At 43.8% G+C, this 16,154-nt stretch overlaps 1 protein-coding gene across 7 annotated transcripts in view; it reads left to right on the top strand.

Moving 5' to 3' along the window:
* Positions 1-16,154, top strand: part of LOC129776328 (dynein axonemal heavy chain 3) — a 32,884-nt gene that overhangs the window by 11,380 nt on the left and 5,350 nt on the right. For 5 of the 7 annotated variants that reach the window (XR_008743088.1, XM_055781913.1, XM_055781910.1 and 2 more), the window contains 12 exons: positions 972-1,942; positions 2,007-2,526; positions 2,589-3,809; positions 3,869-4,187; positions 4,245-5,215; positions 5,276-5,714; positions 5,774-5,888; positions 5,946-6,150; positions 6,209-8,939; positions 9,017-9,146; positions 12,492-15,363; positions 15,424-16,050. Coding sequence is in view for 6 of the 7 variants with exons in the window: in XM_055781913.1 (XP_055637888.1) it covers positions 972-1,942; positions 2,007-2,526; positions 2,589-3,809; positions 3,869-4,187; positions 4,245-5,215; positions 5,276-5,714; positions 5,774-5,888; positions 5,946-6,150; positions 6,209-8,939; positions 9,017-9,146; positions 12,492-15,363; positions 15,424-16,050 (11,121 nt within the window). In the remaining variant the exon portion in view is untranslated. The remainder of the gene's footprint in view (positions 1-971; positions 1,943-2,006; positions 2,527-2,588; positions 3,810-3,868; positions 4,188-4,244; positions 5,216-5,275; positions 5,715-5,773; positions 5,889-5,945; positions 6,151-6,208; positions 8,940-9,016; positions 9,147-12,491; positions 15,364-15,423; positions 16,051-16,154) is intronic. The other 2 variants (XM_055781912.1, XM_055781911.1) reach the window with 1 other exon arrangement.

Raw genomic sequence — 16,154 nt, 5'->3', positions numbered from 1 at the left:
TTCTTTTCAAGTCCCTTTACACCAAGGTTTTTTTTACGTGGGGGATACGTATCTCGTAAAAAACACCGTAAAAAACCACGTTAATTAGAAAATCCGCGTAAAAAAACCGCGTTAATTCGAAAATCCGCGTAAAAAAACGCGTTAATTGGAAAATCTGCGTAAAAAGCCATGTCATAGATATCAAAGTTTACGTTGAATGGAAGTAAAAAATTGAGTGTTGCTCGCTCCCGAAAACCCGTAGTTTTTCGCTGCAATTTCGTTGGTTACTGGTAGCTATAGTTCGGTTTCCCTCACGAATGAGATCATCTGGTGTTGCTAGAAGATTCCCTTGTTATTTGTACACTCTAATGCCGATGCACGTGCAGTACCACTGTTGGACCGTCCAGAGCTATGTAGACAGGGAAATCCATTCACGAATAGCTGCCCGTAAAAACCCCGTCCAGTTATACCGCCCGGTGAGCTACCCGTTACCCAACACCCAAAAACTACGTAAGAATCGTGATAAGGTGCGGCACTCATTTCCTTCATAAGCGCTAACCTCCGTTGCAAGCACTAATTACCGTAATATGCTCTGAGGAAACAAAAGAGAAAAATGTGAGCTGAGAGGGAGATGTGATATTGCACCGGTCCTTTTTTACGCGGGTACCGCGTGAAAAAAACCGCGTTAATTGGAAAATCCGCGTAAAAAAACCGCGTTAATTAGAAAATCAGCGTAAAAAACCGCGATAATTGGAAAATCCGCGTAAAAAAAACCTCGTAAAAAAACCGCGCATAAAAACCGCGTAGAAAAACCTGGGTGTATACTTATTCTACTCGATCGTTCACCACCAACTCGTTGCTAGCGTTCTTCTCGTTCTATTCGTTCTGTTGCTTTCTATCTCGTGTAACCTTATCAGAACACCCACAGTGGAATCATTCTACATGTATTCAAACATTCATTCATATAACTACTATGCCCATACCATTTCCAGATCCTCGTGAACGATTGGATGCCTCGCGTGGCTGATTTGGTAGACGTGATGCGCAAATACTGGAAAGATTTGGTTCCTCGTAACTCTATTCACGGGGGTCGAGGAACCACCTTCTTCAACTGCATTCACTCGCTCACCTCCTACCACCTACAAGGAATGATAAAGAAGAGCTTGGACCACCTGGTTGACGCCCTGGAGGTGTACCGCGAAGGTGACGCTGGAGGTAGCAACCAGTCGTCTAAGCTCAGAATGAAGCCTTTTATGACACTCACGGTGTCCGTTGTGGGCAAGCCCGACACAGAGATCGAGAAGAACACCGAGAAAAGTGACATGTCGCTATACGAAGCGGACGATGATGATCCGAGTCTACTGACTTCGGAATCTACGGATACTATCATGACAACGAAAGCAGAAGAAAGAAGAACCTCGTTCATAATGAATAGCAGCGGAAAGATTATCATATACCCATACATGGAAGAACTCCCAGATTTGTTCAAAAGCTACTTCGTAAAGATTCTTAAAGTAGGGTATAAAATTCCTCGATTAGAATACTACCTGACACAGGACAAAAAGCTGCTGGGTTATTTACACTACATACGAGAGGACAACGTGGACATGGTAAGTCTTTACGAGAGAGTGAAGAATATCGTCGTTGCCAACCAAACAGGTCCAACTATATACCTGTATCCAATGTATGAGTATTATTTTCCGGTGCTTGCAAATAAAATGAAAGTTATCACAGAGAGCATTTTTTCGCAACGAGAGCTCCCTTCGCTCGAAATCTTCAAAGATCTAGTGGACAAGTTTAAAGAGCTACTACATGGAATATATTTTCTGCGAGATTTTATTCCACTCAATCTGTTCATGTTGGATAATAGCCGTCTCAATCGGGTTCTTGAAAATCTTGTGAAAGAACTGCAAGCCTTCGTAATCAATTATTTCATCACTCTAAATCAAGTTGAAAATCGAAGGTAAAACCAATAAACAAATTGTATCACAGCTGAAACAAATAAAATCGTTTGTGCTGGATTGTAGGATCTGTGATGAATACGAAGACATGTCCCTGCATGCAGGCGAACGTCCGAAAGAGATTCCGGAAGTGGTCGCGCTTCAAAATTATCTAACGCAGTGTCGCGAAGAACGAATGTACCAGCTTAAGATCGAGATCAAGCAGGTCGCGCAACGTGTTCTCTTCCTCCTGACCTATGCCATTCTCGATCGTAATATGCGAAATCCACAATTGGTACTAGAGCGATACACCCTACTGATGTTGGGTTTTATTTTTCCAGCCGAAGATATCAATTTGAATTCGCGTCTGTTTCTGTGGCCCCAGGAGCTGGAGAAGGTGCTTGATCTCAGCGGTGCCCGTCTTTCGGTGGTACGTGACAATCTGGAAACGGCACTACGTGAGCGACGAACCAAATTCGAACAATATTTGATCACTGAGAAGAAAAAAATGGACCACTTCCGGACACGTGAGATACGCGAAATGCTCTCGCTAGACGATCTCAAAGAGAAAGTTGAAACGATCGATGGTTTGATGTTGATCTTGGAGGTATTCGACGTTGACCCAGTAGACAACCTTAATTCAATGTCTTTTCAATTATTTCATTTTAGAAATGTAGCAGAGAAGCGAAAGAAATCAACATAGACGAGAACCTGCTGCAGATCGATTTGTCGTTTTTCCCAGCCTTGAACGAAATGATCGATAGGATGGTGCCAATCGAAAAACTTTGGCATACTGCGTATAAATTCGACTCCTGTCATGAAGTTTGGTACTTTGGTCCATTCAGCGAACTGGATGCAACTGTTATTAGTAGTGCAGTTGAGGAAATGTTCAACTCTATAACCGTTCTGCTGAAAGAGCTTGCAGGTAGTCCACAGGCAAAACGTGTTGCCGAGCAGATTCGTATGAAGATCGACAAATTCAAGGTCTACTTACCGATTCTGGAGGCTATTTGCAGGCAAGGTCTCTGCGAACGGCACTGGGCTCAGATAGCCGAAGAACTCGGCCAGGAAGTAAATCCTGAAGTGAAAAACTCACTTGGGCTAATGGTTGATATAGATATCATGAAGATACAAAATAGACTTGAAGAAATTTCCAACGCAGCGGGCAAGGAACACGAATTGAACATACAGCTCATCAATATGCAGGAGGAGTGGATCGATGTGAAATTCATCTGCGTTCCGTATCGTGACTCGGACATGTCCATTTTATCATCAGTCGACGATATCCAAACCCTGCTGGATGACCACATCCTTAAAGCTCAAGCCATGCGAGGCTCACCATACATAGCTGCTCTTGGTAGTAAGGCAACCAACTGGGAGGAAAAACTCATATCTATGCAGGACATTATTGACACATGGTTGCAGGTTCAAGCTACCTGGATGTACCTGGAGCCTATATTTAGTTCTGAAGATATTATGCGCCAGATGCCAACAGAAGGTCGCCATTTCAAAACCGTCGACAAGTTGTTCCGTAAAATTATGCGAAACACACTTTCCGATCCACACGTGATTCAGGCGACCGATTTCCCTGATCTTTTGAACGTTTTGAGGCAAGCTTTCAAGGACCTGGAAGATATTCAACGTGGATTGAATCTGTATCTGGAGAAGAAGCGATTGTTCTTCGCGCGGTTCTTCTTCCTCTCTAATGACGAACTACTGGAGATTCTATCGGAAACAAAGGACCCAATGCGAGTGCAACCTCACATGAAAAAATGTTTCGAGGGCATTTACTCCCTGCAATTTGATTCACAGATGGAAATCACAGCATTCACTTCGGCAGAGGAGGAACAAATTCCCTGTACAAGAAAGATCAATCCCGCTTCAGCAAATGTCGGATAAAGAAGAATGTATCCCCTAGATTGTTAGTAAACCTTATATTTTCTTTTCAGGGGTTGGTGGAAAAATGGCTCAAAGAAGTGGAAGTAGTTATGTTAGAAAGTGTGAAAGAGCAGATTTGGCAGTCGTACGAATGTTATCTAAAAGATCCGAGAAAAATGTGGGTATTGCACTGGCCCGGACAAGTAGTGCAGGTTGTTTCGTGTCTCAAGTGGACAGAGGAAGCCGAAATAGCCATAGTCGAAAACAAGTTGGTGGAGTACGGCCAGCAATGCACAGCACAAATTGGAGACCTGGTGGATCTGGTCAGAGGAGATCTCAGTAGTGGAGCGACAATCACGATAGAGGCTTTGATTGTCGTAGATGTTCATGGTTCAAATTGGTATATTTTATTGGAGTTCGTTGTTTAATGTGATCATTTATTCACAGCTCGCGACATAATCGATCTGCTCATTAAGAAGAACATCTCTGACATCGGAGATTTCAACTGGTTTTCTCAGTTACGATATTACTGGAAGATTGATGACGATGATAAGCAGAGCTACGTAGCATGTAGTATGGTGACAACTGATCTAAAATACGGAATGGAGTACTTGGGCAACACTGGAAGGTTGGTAACGACCCCATTGACGGATCGTTGCTTCAGGACACTTATGGGGGCATTTAAACTCAATCTTGGTGGAGCTCCAGAAGGTCCAGCTGGAACTGGTAAAACAGAAACTTGTAAAGATCTCGCTAAAGCAGTAGCCAAGAAATGTGTGGTATTCAACTGTTCGGATGGATTAGACTACAAGGCTCTCGGGAAGTTCTTCAAAGGATTAGCTCAGTCTGGTTCGTGGGCTTGTTTCGATGAATTCAATAGAATTGAACTGGAGGTGTTGTCCGTCGTGGCTCAACAAATTTTAACGATTCAACGCGCAATTGCCGGAAAGTTCGTAAAATTCGTCTTTGAAGATACACCGCTCAAACTCGATCCAACTTGTAACATATTCATCACCATGAACCCGGGGTATGCGGGACGTACAGAATTGCCCGATAATCTAAAAGTTCTATTCAGAACTGTTGCAATGATGGTTCCCGATTATGCAATGATTGGTGAAATAACACTCTACTCCAACGGGTTTGATGACGCCAGAATTCTGGCACAGAAAATTGTACACACGTATAAATTGTGCTCGGAGCAGCTCTCATCCCAATCGCACTACGATTATGGAATGAGAGCTGTAAAGTCAGTGCTAACGGCTGCTGGAGCATTGCGTCGTGCGCAGCCAGAACTAACCGAAGCTCAGATCGTTCTGCGAGCAATTATAGATGTGAATCTTCCCAAGTTTCTCCAACAGGATATCCCGTTATTCGAAGGAATCTACAACGACTTGTTCCCTGGAGTACCGCTTCCGAATGTAAAATAATATGCTCAGCATTACACGATACATAATTAATCTAGCGGTTCGTTCTTGCAGCCTGCTCGAGAAGATATTGTGAGATTACTCTTGATAGAGCTGATCAAACGTAAACTTCAACCAACACCATGGTTCATCGAGAAAATCATGCAAATCTATGAGATGCTTCTAGTTCGACATGGTCTCATGATCGTAGGCCAGTCAATGGGCGGTAAAACAACTGCATACCAAGTGCTTGCAGAAACTCTGCGAGAGTTACGCAAGGAGAAAGGCCAGTCATCCGAAGAGCAAGGAGTTTCCTACAGGATAATCAACCCTAAATCGATATCAATGGGGCAACTCTACGGTAGTTTCGATCCTGCGTCACACGAATGGTCCGATGGTGTACTGGCCAATACCTTCCGAGAAATGGTAAACACCAACAGCTTAGAGCGACAGTGGATTATTTTCGACGGACCGGTCGATGCGGTTTGGATCGAGAACTTAAACACTGTTCTGGGTAAGGTTTGCGCCTACGGTATTGCGATCTGACACGAAATGATTAATAACAAATTCTAGATGATAACCGCAAGCTTTGTTTGATGTCCGGAGAGATTATTCAAATGACAAAAGTTATGAACTTGATGTTCGAACCAGCGGATCTCGAACAGGCATCTCCAGCAACGGTCTCGCGGTTTGTTTATAGTTCAGAGTTTATTTATCGTTTCTGAAACATCAACGTCTTTTCAAGATGCGGAATGATCTACATGGAACCTTCCCAACTCGGATGGATTGCTCTACACAAATCCTTCTTGTTATATCTGGAAGAGAAAGGCGTCAACGAGATTAACATAGGTGTATTTGAGCAACTGGCAGAGTGGCTCATCCCACCGACGCTCAATTGGTTGAGATCAGTTAAAACTGTTCTGAAACTGTCTGAGATGCATCAATATGCGGTAAGATACAGACCTTTGAGAGCATGAATCCATATTAATAAATAATTAACGTCTGCAGATGTTCTCAAAGTTCTTCTCGATATTTCTCTCTCGCACAAACAACTACAACCAAATATGGTTCCAGCAGACATTTTTGTTTTGCTACGCGTGGGCTTATTTTTCTGCAGTAACAGTGGAGGGAAGACAAACGATCGATCCATTGCTCAGAAAAGTTCTGTACGGTGCCAACGAGGATCATCCCAAACCAAAACACTTCTCTCTTAACCGAGGACAAATGTACCCGGAAAAAATGAACTTCCTCGATTACCGTTTCGACGAACAGGAAACCTGGTGGCCTTGGTTGAAATCGGAAGAGTTGTCTCTTCCCGAAAGTTGCATAATCTCCGAACTGATGATTCCAACCAAGGAAACGGGATACATTATGTATTGGACACAGATGTGTATTTCCGTTGGTATGCCCATTCTTTTAGTTGGTCCAACGGGTACCGGCAAAAGCGCAACTATTGCGAACTATATCCGCGAGTTGCCAAAGGCAAAGTTCATCTCCAATATAATCAATTGCTCAGCACGCAGTACGGCACAGCAGATGCAGGAAACTATTATGTCCAAGCTGGATAGGCGTAGAAAGGGTGTATTCGGGCCACCCGTGGGAAAGGAATGTGTTAACTTCATAGATGACGTAGCAATGCCGGCACGAGATGAATACGGATCACAGCCACCGTTAGAGCTTATTCGGCAATGGTTAGACCACAGAATTTGGTCCGATCTGAAAGATACATCCAAGATTGAACTGATCGATTTGTTGTTCGTAGGAGCCATGGGCTTACCCGGTGGCAGTAACTACATACCGCAACGTCTGTACCGGCACAACTTTGTAGTGTCGGTAGATTCATTTGAAGACAACACATTACTCAGAATATTCTCATTAATTGGAGAGTGGCACTTCGCCAAAGGCTATCCGGAGCCAATCTCACGTTTATGTAAAAATTTGGCCCAAGCTGTCATCTCAGTTTATAGGGGAGCTATCGCAAATTTCCTACCGACACCGGCGAAGTCGCACTATCTGTTTTCGTTGAGGGATGTCACCAGGGTCTACCAAGGAATAGTATTGGTTCCGGCCAAAAGACTACCTGATCCAGAGAAACTGGTTCGCTTGTGGGCACACGAGACATATCGTGTCTTCTACGATCGTTTGATTGATGAAAAAGACAAACAAATTCTTTTACGCATGGTCGATGAAGCAGCCAACAGTCAACTACGGATGAAACTAGAAGTGGCCTTCAGCGATCGCCTGGAAGGCGGCCAGCGGGTGAACGACAAGCATATGCGTGATTTGTTATACGGAAATTACATGGAACCCGATGCTGTAAGTCGAGTATACGACGAGGTTGACAGTTGGGCAAAATTGGAAAAAAATATTAACTACTATTTGAGTGAATACAACGCACATTCCAAGGCCCCAATGAACCTTGTTTTGTTTAGATTCGCAATAGAGCACATATCGAGAATTGCGCGAGTTTTGCAAATGCCGCGTGGCCACTTGCTACTTGTTGGTCTCGGTGGAGCCGGTCGACGAAGCGCTGTCAAACTTGCAGCGAGTATGGCAGATGCCGATGTATTCCAGGTGGAGGTAACTCGGAGTTATTCGATGAACGAGTGGCGTGAGGACATCAAGAAAATATTGATGAATGCCGGCAATGAAGGCAAATCAACGATTTTCTTGTTCAACGATTCCCAAGCCAAAGATGAGGCTTTTGTGGAGGATATCAACTCGTTGTTGAACACTGCTGATATCCCTAATCTTTTTCAATCTGAGGAGAAAGCAGTTATATTAGAACAAATGCAAACCATCGTGAGGCAAACAAACAAGCCTATCGATTCAACCGCTCTTTCACTTTACAATTTCTTCGTCGAGAGAGTACGTGAAAATTTACACATAGCCCTGGCCTTCTCCCCCATTGGAGATTCTTTTAAAAAAAGAGTTCGCATATACCCATCTTTAATTAATTGCTGCACAATTGATTGGTTCACAGCTTGGCCTGATGATGCTTTGCAGAAAGTAGCAGAAAACTTCATCAGGTCAATGGATTTAGAAAAGGATGGTACACAATCGAGTGATCCGTCAATAATATCTCTGAAAAAGGAAGAAGAGGAACAAGAGAAGCAAAAAACAAGAAAACTGACTCGCCTCGAAAAGAGGCTTGTGGAACTTGTAATGATTTTCAATCGTGGAGTGGTTGAAAATTCCTCGAGATTTTTCCTGGAGCAAGGAAGAATCAACTACGTCACACCCACGTCATATTTGGAAATGCTCCGATCTTTCAACGGGTTGTACCGCAAGAAGTACTCGGAAATAATTTCCCAGCGAGATCGATACACGGTAGGCCTCGAGAAGCTGGACTTTGCCGCCGGCCAGGTGTCGGTAATGCAGGATCAACTAAAAGATTTGCAGCCACAGCTGAAACAAACCTCGGATGAAACCGAAAAAATTATGGTTAACATCGAACGGGAAACTGCCGACGCCGAAAAGAAGAAAGAAATCGTAGGGGCCGATGAGACGGCCGCCAACGAGGCGGCTGCTTCCGCCCAAGCCATTAAGGACGATTGCGAAAGTGATCTACAGGAAGCGGTTCCAGCACTCGAAGCCGCACTCATGGCCTTGGATACGCTGAAACCGGCTGACATCACGGTGGTCAAGTCGATGAAGAATCCACCGTCTGGAGTGAAACTTGTGCTGGAAGCGGTTTGTGTGATCAAAGGCATCAAGCCCGATCGCAAGACCGATCCGTGTGAGTTAGGATGGCAACTGCGCTTAATTCAAGTAGTATCTTGATTGATGAAAATAATAAATCTGCTTCTGTTTTAGCTGGCAAAGTCCTAGAAGACTATTGGGGACCTTCGCAAAAAATGTTGGGCGATTTGAAATTCTTGGACAGTTTGAAAACGTTTGATAAGGATAATATTCCCATATCAGTTATGAAGAAAATTCGCGATGTGTAAGTACGAATACTGTGCTATTACATTTCTTGTATTTTAAATCCTCATATTCCAATTTTGGTTCCATTTGCTCTATTCATTCTCGAGTTATGCAGAAATTTGTGTTTTGTTTGTATAGGAGCCCCATCCCACCTACTTTCAGAGGAGGGAGATATACCAAAGCATCAAAGAGTTATGCAGAAATTTGTGTTTCGTTTGTATGGTTGTGTCGGGAGTGAGAATTGAACTCGTGACTTTAGCGTGAGAGGTACGGATGTTATCACTACGCCAGATCGCCTCCACTATATATTTATTTATTTGTTTACTTATTTATTTATTTACAATTATTTCATATAAACATCGTCTAGAAACCCGGTTAATAGCTGCAGTCCTCTAACTCCGTGCAATAACTACTCTTCCCAAGGCTTGTCCGCCTGGTCCAACCACCTCGCTTGCTGGGCTCCTCTTCTTCTTGTCCCCGCTAGATTCGATGCGAACACCATCTTTGCGGGCTGCTGTCCGGCATCCGCTCGTCCAGTCTTAGCGCCTTTCTGAATGCTGGGTTTGCAGTAGAGTTGTGTCATTGGTTCATCCTCCTTCTTCATACTCCGTTTCGAGTCCTCTTTGAGGATCGTTCATGCTTCGTGCCCATAGAGAACCACCATGCTACCCTTCGTACGGGATCGAAGTTTGTTGGACCTTAATGATTTACAGAGCCCATAGTAAGCACAACTTCCATGGACTATGCGTCTTCGAATTTCACAGCTGTTGTCCAAGGAAATCCCAGGAAAATAAGCTCGTCGCCGTCTATTACAACGCTACTACCAAGAGCGATTCTGTCACGATCAGCCCTTCCTGCGAGCATGTGTCTAGTTTTGGCCGCATTGATTCCACGCCCAATCAGCCTTGCTTCAGTCGGTTATGCAAGACGTCGGTCGATGGAATCATATACGGCTTTGAAGTCGACGAAAACACGGCATTTTTGGAGGAATCTGGTTCGTCGCTGAGCAATCGGGCATGAATCCGGCCTGACAACTTCCTACAAATCTGCTTACTATTGGCGACAGACGGCGAAAGAGGAGCTGGGATAGAATGTTGTAGGCGTCATTGAAGATCGTGATCGCACGATAGTTCTCACAATTCAGCTTATCGCCTTTTTATAGATGGGACAGAGTACCACTTCTTTGCACTTCTCCGGTAGCTGTTCCATGTCTCAGATCCTAACTAACAACCGGTGCCATCTTTACCAGCTACTTTGTGGTTCTTCACCTGATTATAGCCCCATTAGTGGGGTGTGGGGTGATACGCCGTAATTGTTCAATGCGCCGGTGTAGTAATCTTCGACGCCGTCTTGGTTTCCTGTCTGCGCGTTGTTCACCGTGTGTTCACCGTAGTGCCGCCTCCACCTTTCGATCACCTCACGATCGTTCGTCAAGATGCCTCCTGCTTTGTTCTTGCACATTTCGGCCCGCGACCAAAGCCTGTGTGCGTTTAGTTTCTTGAAGAACTTTCGTCCGATTCTTGAGAACAATAGAGTAGCTTGCACTCTTTCACGCGTTTCTCCAAAAGCCTTACTTAAACGGATTAATAAGGGAGTATCTTTCAGCTCGAACTGGACATTCAGGGCTTCTCGCGGCTCAGCTCGACGTCGTGGTCTCGTCGAGATACCTGCATTCGACCGATTCGATCGATTTTCTTGTTTAGTGCTCTCAATTTATCCATTTCCCCAAACGATTTCAATGCCAGCTCTTTATATGCTAACCTCTTAATCGTTGGGTCTCTTTTTAACTTGAAAAACATTTCACCGTTCTGGGTGCGCCTCACTTTAGCCACGTTTTCTCCCAAATTGTTCAATGACGAATCGTCTTCCCCTCTCCGCAGAATATCGGCCATAATCTGTTTCTTTTTCCGGAAATTTAGTCCCTCTTTAGTTTTCTCTCCTTTTGTTTTTCTCTCAACTTTCTGCCACTCGTTAGGATATTTTTTGGTTTCATTACTTTCCCCACTAGCACCTCCATACGCATCTCTCTGTTTTTGCTACTTTTTGTTGACGTAGAACAACGTCTTTCATAAAGAGTGCCAAATCAGAAAACAGGTTACGTTCTTATGAAATAAAGTTAACGTTAATAACTATTTTTGCCGCGAACGAATTTTGTCGATTTACATACCAAACGAATCGGAAATTCCATAAAATTTGTTTTTTATGCTATATATTGCAATCCCCTGGTGTGTAAACCGTTTAAATTGATGCGTTTCTGGAAGTGTTTCCATTTTCTTATACATTTGTCATTTGTGAGCTACCCTACCCATGCTTTCAATAACGAGCAACTTATCGGCGATCAACGAAGAAGAAGAACGAAGGGGAATATTTGCCTAGGGCATAAATAATGGATCTCACTGAGGCAAACTTTCAGTATCGTTTTACATACGAAGCAATGAACATCGCTTGTTCTTCCTTTTTTTGCGTCATCACATGTCTTCGTTTCGGATTGAGCTGTGGACGCGACCAAATTACTCACTCGCAAATGTCATTTTTATTGCAATCTATACATAAAACTGACGTCATTCCATTAAGGTTCTGAACTACACAATTGTATGGGGAAACATCAAACTAGGCTATCATCGGCTCACCAAGAAAATAAATGTTTAGGAATTTTGTGTGATTCGGTTTCGCATGACAGCAGCAAAACTATCTCCACCAAGGATAAGCTAATCGAGACCAGAAATATTGATAGAAAGGGCTTCTGTGGAGGACTAGAACGAAATAACAGCGTAGTTCTACGTCAACAATGTGCTCGTGTCTTGGACACAACCTCCTATAATTGTTTTTTTCTTCTACAGTGTGCCTTCTCCTTTTTGGCAATGTGCCTTCTCCTTTCGGTCAATGGGATAGAATCTCCCATTGGGTTCGAAACCGCTTTTTACTCTGTACAACCTCCTTCAGTGCGTTCTCCGCTTTTTCTGCTCTTGCTCTCCAGGATTACTGTTCGCGATCAGCTGCTGCAATCGCGGGTTTTGATATTTATCATGAAGTTTCTTATCACGGCGTGAACTTTACTGCGAAGCTTGATATACTCATAGAATTCTTGGCATACTCTCTTGGCTTCGTTCAGCTTCGAGTTTTCATATTGTACCCACAGATCTCATTACTTGACCCCTACCGGCAAAGATCCTTACCTCTCCAATTTCGATCTCAATTTCTGTGGATTTTTTTAAACATTAATATTTTCATATTTCATATGATGTCGCTTTTAGAGATTCTTATTACTTTTCTAATAGTTTCGAAAAACAATCTCGTGTCCAATCAAAGCAATATGGTGAATGTTATGAATGCGAATAATACATAAAATTCTCGCCACCTGCAGGTACATAGCGGATCGCGAGTTCGTCCCGGAGAAGATTAAAAACATCTCGATGGCCTGTGAGGGACTCTGTCGATGGGTACGCGCAATGGAAATCTACGACCGTGTGGCGAAAATAGTCGCCCCCAAGAAGGTCGCCCTGGCCGGGGCCGAAGCGGAGCTCGCGATGCAGATGGAGAAGCTTAACGCCAAACGGGCCGAACTGCAGGAGATTCTGGACAAATTACAGAAGCTGAACGACTTCTTCGCCGAAAAGTCCCGAGAGAAAAAGCGATTGGAGGACGAAATCGACAGCTGCGAGAAAAAGTTGATCCGTGCGGAGCAGCTAATCGGTGGTCTGGGAGGTGAGAAGAGACGCTGGTCGGAATGTGCGGAAAATTTACATAAATCTTTGGAAAATGTGATCGGAGACGTGCTGCTGGCAGCGGGATGCATCGCCTATTTGGGATGCTTCTCGATGGAATTCAGGAGCAGAATCATCGGCGAGTGGAACGAAATCACTCTGCGAAAGGAAATCCCGTGTTCAGAAAAGTTTTCACTTCTAACAACTCTCGGAAATGCCATGGAAATCAGAAATTGGTCCAATTGTGGACTACCGACGGATAACTTCTCCATCGAGAATGGCATTGTTGTGAAGCATGCGCGACGTTGGCCATTAATGATTGATCCCGAGGGACAAGCGAATAAATGGGTAAAGAACATGGAGAAAGATAATAGTTTAAAAATAATCCAACAAATGGATCCCAACTACATGAGAGTAGTGGAAAACGCTCTCATAAACGGGTATCCTGTGCTTCTAGAAAACGTTGGTGAAACGATAGATTCTGGACTGAATTCAATCTTGGAGAAAAATGTGTTCCGCTTAAGGGGCGCCAATCTGATCAAATTCGGTGATGGATTGATAGAATATAACGACAATTTCCGCTTCTATGTCACAACAAACCTAAGAAATCCGCACTACTTGCCTGAAACAGCCGTCATGGTCACCCTGATGAATTTCATGATTACCGAACAGGGATTACGCTCGCAACTTCTGGGTACCGTTATTATCCAAGAGCGTCCTGATCTTCAAGAAAAGAAAGAAAATCTTATCATCGAATCCGCTCAGAACCAGGAAGCTTTGTACAATGCTGAAGCAAAGATTTTGCAGGTCCTTTCTTCGTCCGAAGGAAACATTCTAGATGACGAGAATGCGATCAACATTCTGACCTCCAGCAAACAGCTTTCCGAAGAAATTCAAGCCAAACAGTTGATTGCTGTAGCGACTGAAGCGGAGATCGATGCAGCCAGACAACTGTACATCCCTGTCGCACGCCATTCAGCGGTTCTCTTCTTCTGCACCACCGAGCTAGCTAATATCGACCCGATGTATCAGTTCAACCTAACCTGGTTTTTAAACATTTTTGTACAAACCATAATCAAAACACCCAAATCGGACAGCTTGGACGAACGCCTACAACTGCTGATCGATTATTTTACCCAAGCAATCTACAACAACGTTTGTCGATCACTGTTTGAGAAAGACAAACTGATGTTTTCCTTCGTTCTTTGCTCGGGAATATTACGCGGAGAGGGCAAAATTGATGATCAAATGCTATCATTTCTGTTGACTGGAGGCTTAGCACTCGATAACCCTTATCAAAACCCTGCACCAGAGTGGCTCCCTGAGAAATCGTGGACCGATATAGTTCGCGCAAGTTCGATCAAATCGTTGGAAAAATTGCGACAATCGTTCGCTGGAAATTTAAATGCATGGAGGGCATACTATAATTTAAGCGCCCCGGAAGAAGAAAAACTACCTGAGCCGTACAGTGAGTGTGAAGATTTAGCGAAGCTGATTTTATTGAGGTGTCTACGGCCGGATAAGGTAGTGCCAGCGTTGCAAAAATTCATCGTAGAAAGGATTGGTCAATCCTACATCGACCCTCCTCAGTTTGACCTGAAAACTTCTTACCAGGATAGTTCGCCACGATCTCCGCTCATTTTCATGTTGTCTCCTGGATCCGACCCAATGGACGGTTTGTTATCGTTTGCAAATGAAAAATACATGGGTGATGACTGTCGTGTGATATCATTAGGCCAAGGTCAAGGACCAAGGGCCACCAAAACTATCTTAGATGCCATCAAACTTGGCCATTGGGTTATTTTGCAAAACTGCCACGTAGCAGAGTCCTATATGGACGAGCTGGAGAAGCTGGTAATGGATTCAAGCTTGTACGAAAATGTACATCCTAAATACCGCCTCTGGTGCACTTCATACCCAAGCAAAAAATTCCCAGTAACAATTCTCCAAAATAGTGTCAAAATGACAAACGAGGCACCAAAGGGGTTGAAAATGAACATGTCGAGAGCATATAATTCTGATCCACTCTCCAACAAAGCCTTCCTGGACGAAGCTTTCCACGAAGATACCACACGGGTATGGATAAGAGGTGTGTTCGCCCTCGTATTTTTCCACGCGGTCGTTCAAGAACGCTGTAAGTTTGGTCCGCTCGGCTGGAACATACCGTACGAGTTTAATGAGTCTGATCTGAAGATTTCGCTGATGCAGCTGAAGCAGTTCCTACATCAATACTCGTACATCCCGTTCGAAGGGCACATCTATCTGACCGGTGAGTGTAACTACGGTGGACGAGTAACAGATGATAAAGATCGTCGACTTTTGATGGCGTTGCTTAACCGGATTTACAACGAAAATACCATTGACGTCGAAGAGTTCCAGCTCTCCGAGTCCGGTATCTACAAAGTACCAATCAATCCAGTTAAGCACGAAGCTCTCGAGTACCTATCGACATTGCCATTGACTGCCCATCCTGAGGTATTTGGGCTTCATGCAAACGCTGATATAACTAGGAATATAGAAGAAACTAATTCAGTAAGTTAGAGACTGTTTTTCGAGCCTTTGTTGACTGCACAATTCATTGTATGATTTCAGCTACTGGACAAGGTATTGCAGACCCAAACGCAATTGTTCGGCGGAAAATCGACAGGAAGCCAGGAAGAACAGAAGACCGATCCAGTGTTGGTAATAGCCACTGAAATAATGAAAAAATTGCCCGATGCATTCAATATTGAAGCTACCGAAGAGAAGTTTCCGATTCAGTACACCAACTCGATGAATACTGTACTGCGACAGGAGCTGACACGCTTCAATCGCTTACTCGCCTACATCAAGGCTAGCCTAGTAGACGTTCAGCGGGCTATTCAAGGCCAGATCAGTATGATACCTGAGCTTGAGCGAATTTACCGCTCGATGAACATTGGTAAAGTTCCACAAGCCTGGCTTTCGAAAAGTTATCCTTCACTTAAACCTTTGGGTAGCTATGTTAATGACTTCGTGCAGCGACTTGCATTCTTCCAGCGCTGGATAGACGATGGTGAACCGAAAGTGTACTGGATCAGTGGATTCTATTTCACTCAGTCATTTCTGACAGGAGTCATGCAAAATCACTCGCGGAAGAACAAACTGCGTATTGACGATTTGGTTATGGCATTCGAAGTGACCGAATTCGACATGGACGAAAAAGTGCAGAAAAGAGGAGAAATTGGTACTTTCATAAGGGTAAGAGTAATGTTATTTGATACCTCGCTTCCACATACATTTACACTATTCCAAGTGCTGAATTAACACCCGAAACCTATACACTTCCATTACATTCACACACA

This window comes from Toxorhynchites rutilus, chromosome 3 (genome assembly GCF_029784135.1).
Source record: "Toxorhynchites rutilus septentrionalis strain SRP chromosome 3, ASM2978413v1, whole genome shotgun sequence".
Lineage (NCBI taxonomy): Eukaryota > Metazoa > Arthropoda > Insecta > Diptera > Culicidae > Toxorhynchites > Toxorhynchites rutilus.
Note: the sequence above shows the minus strand (reverse complement) of the source record. Positions and strands in the feature narration are given on the sequence as shown.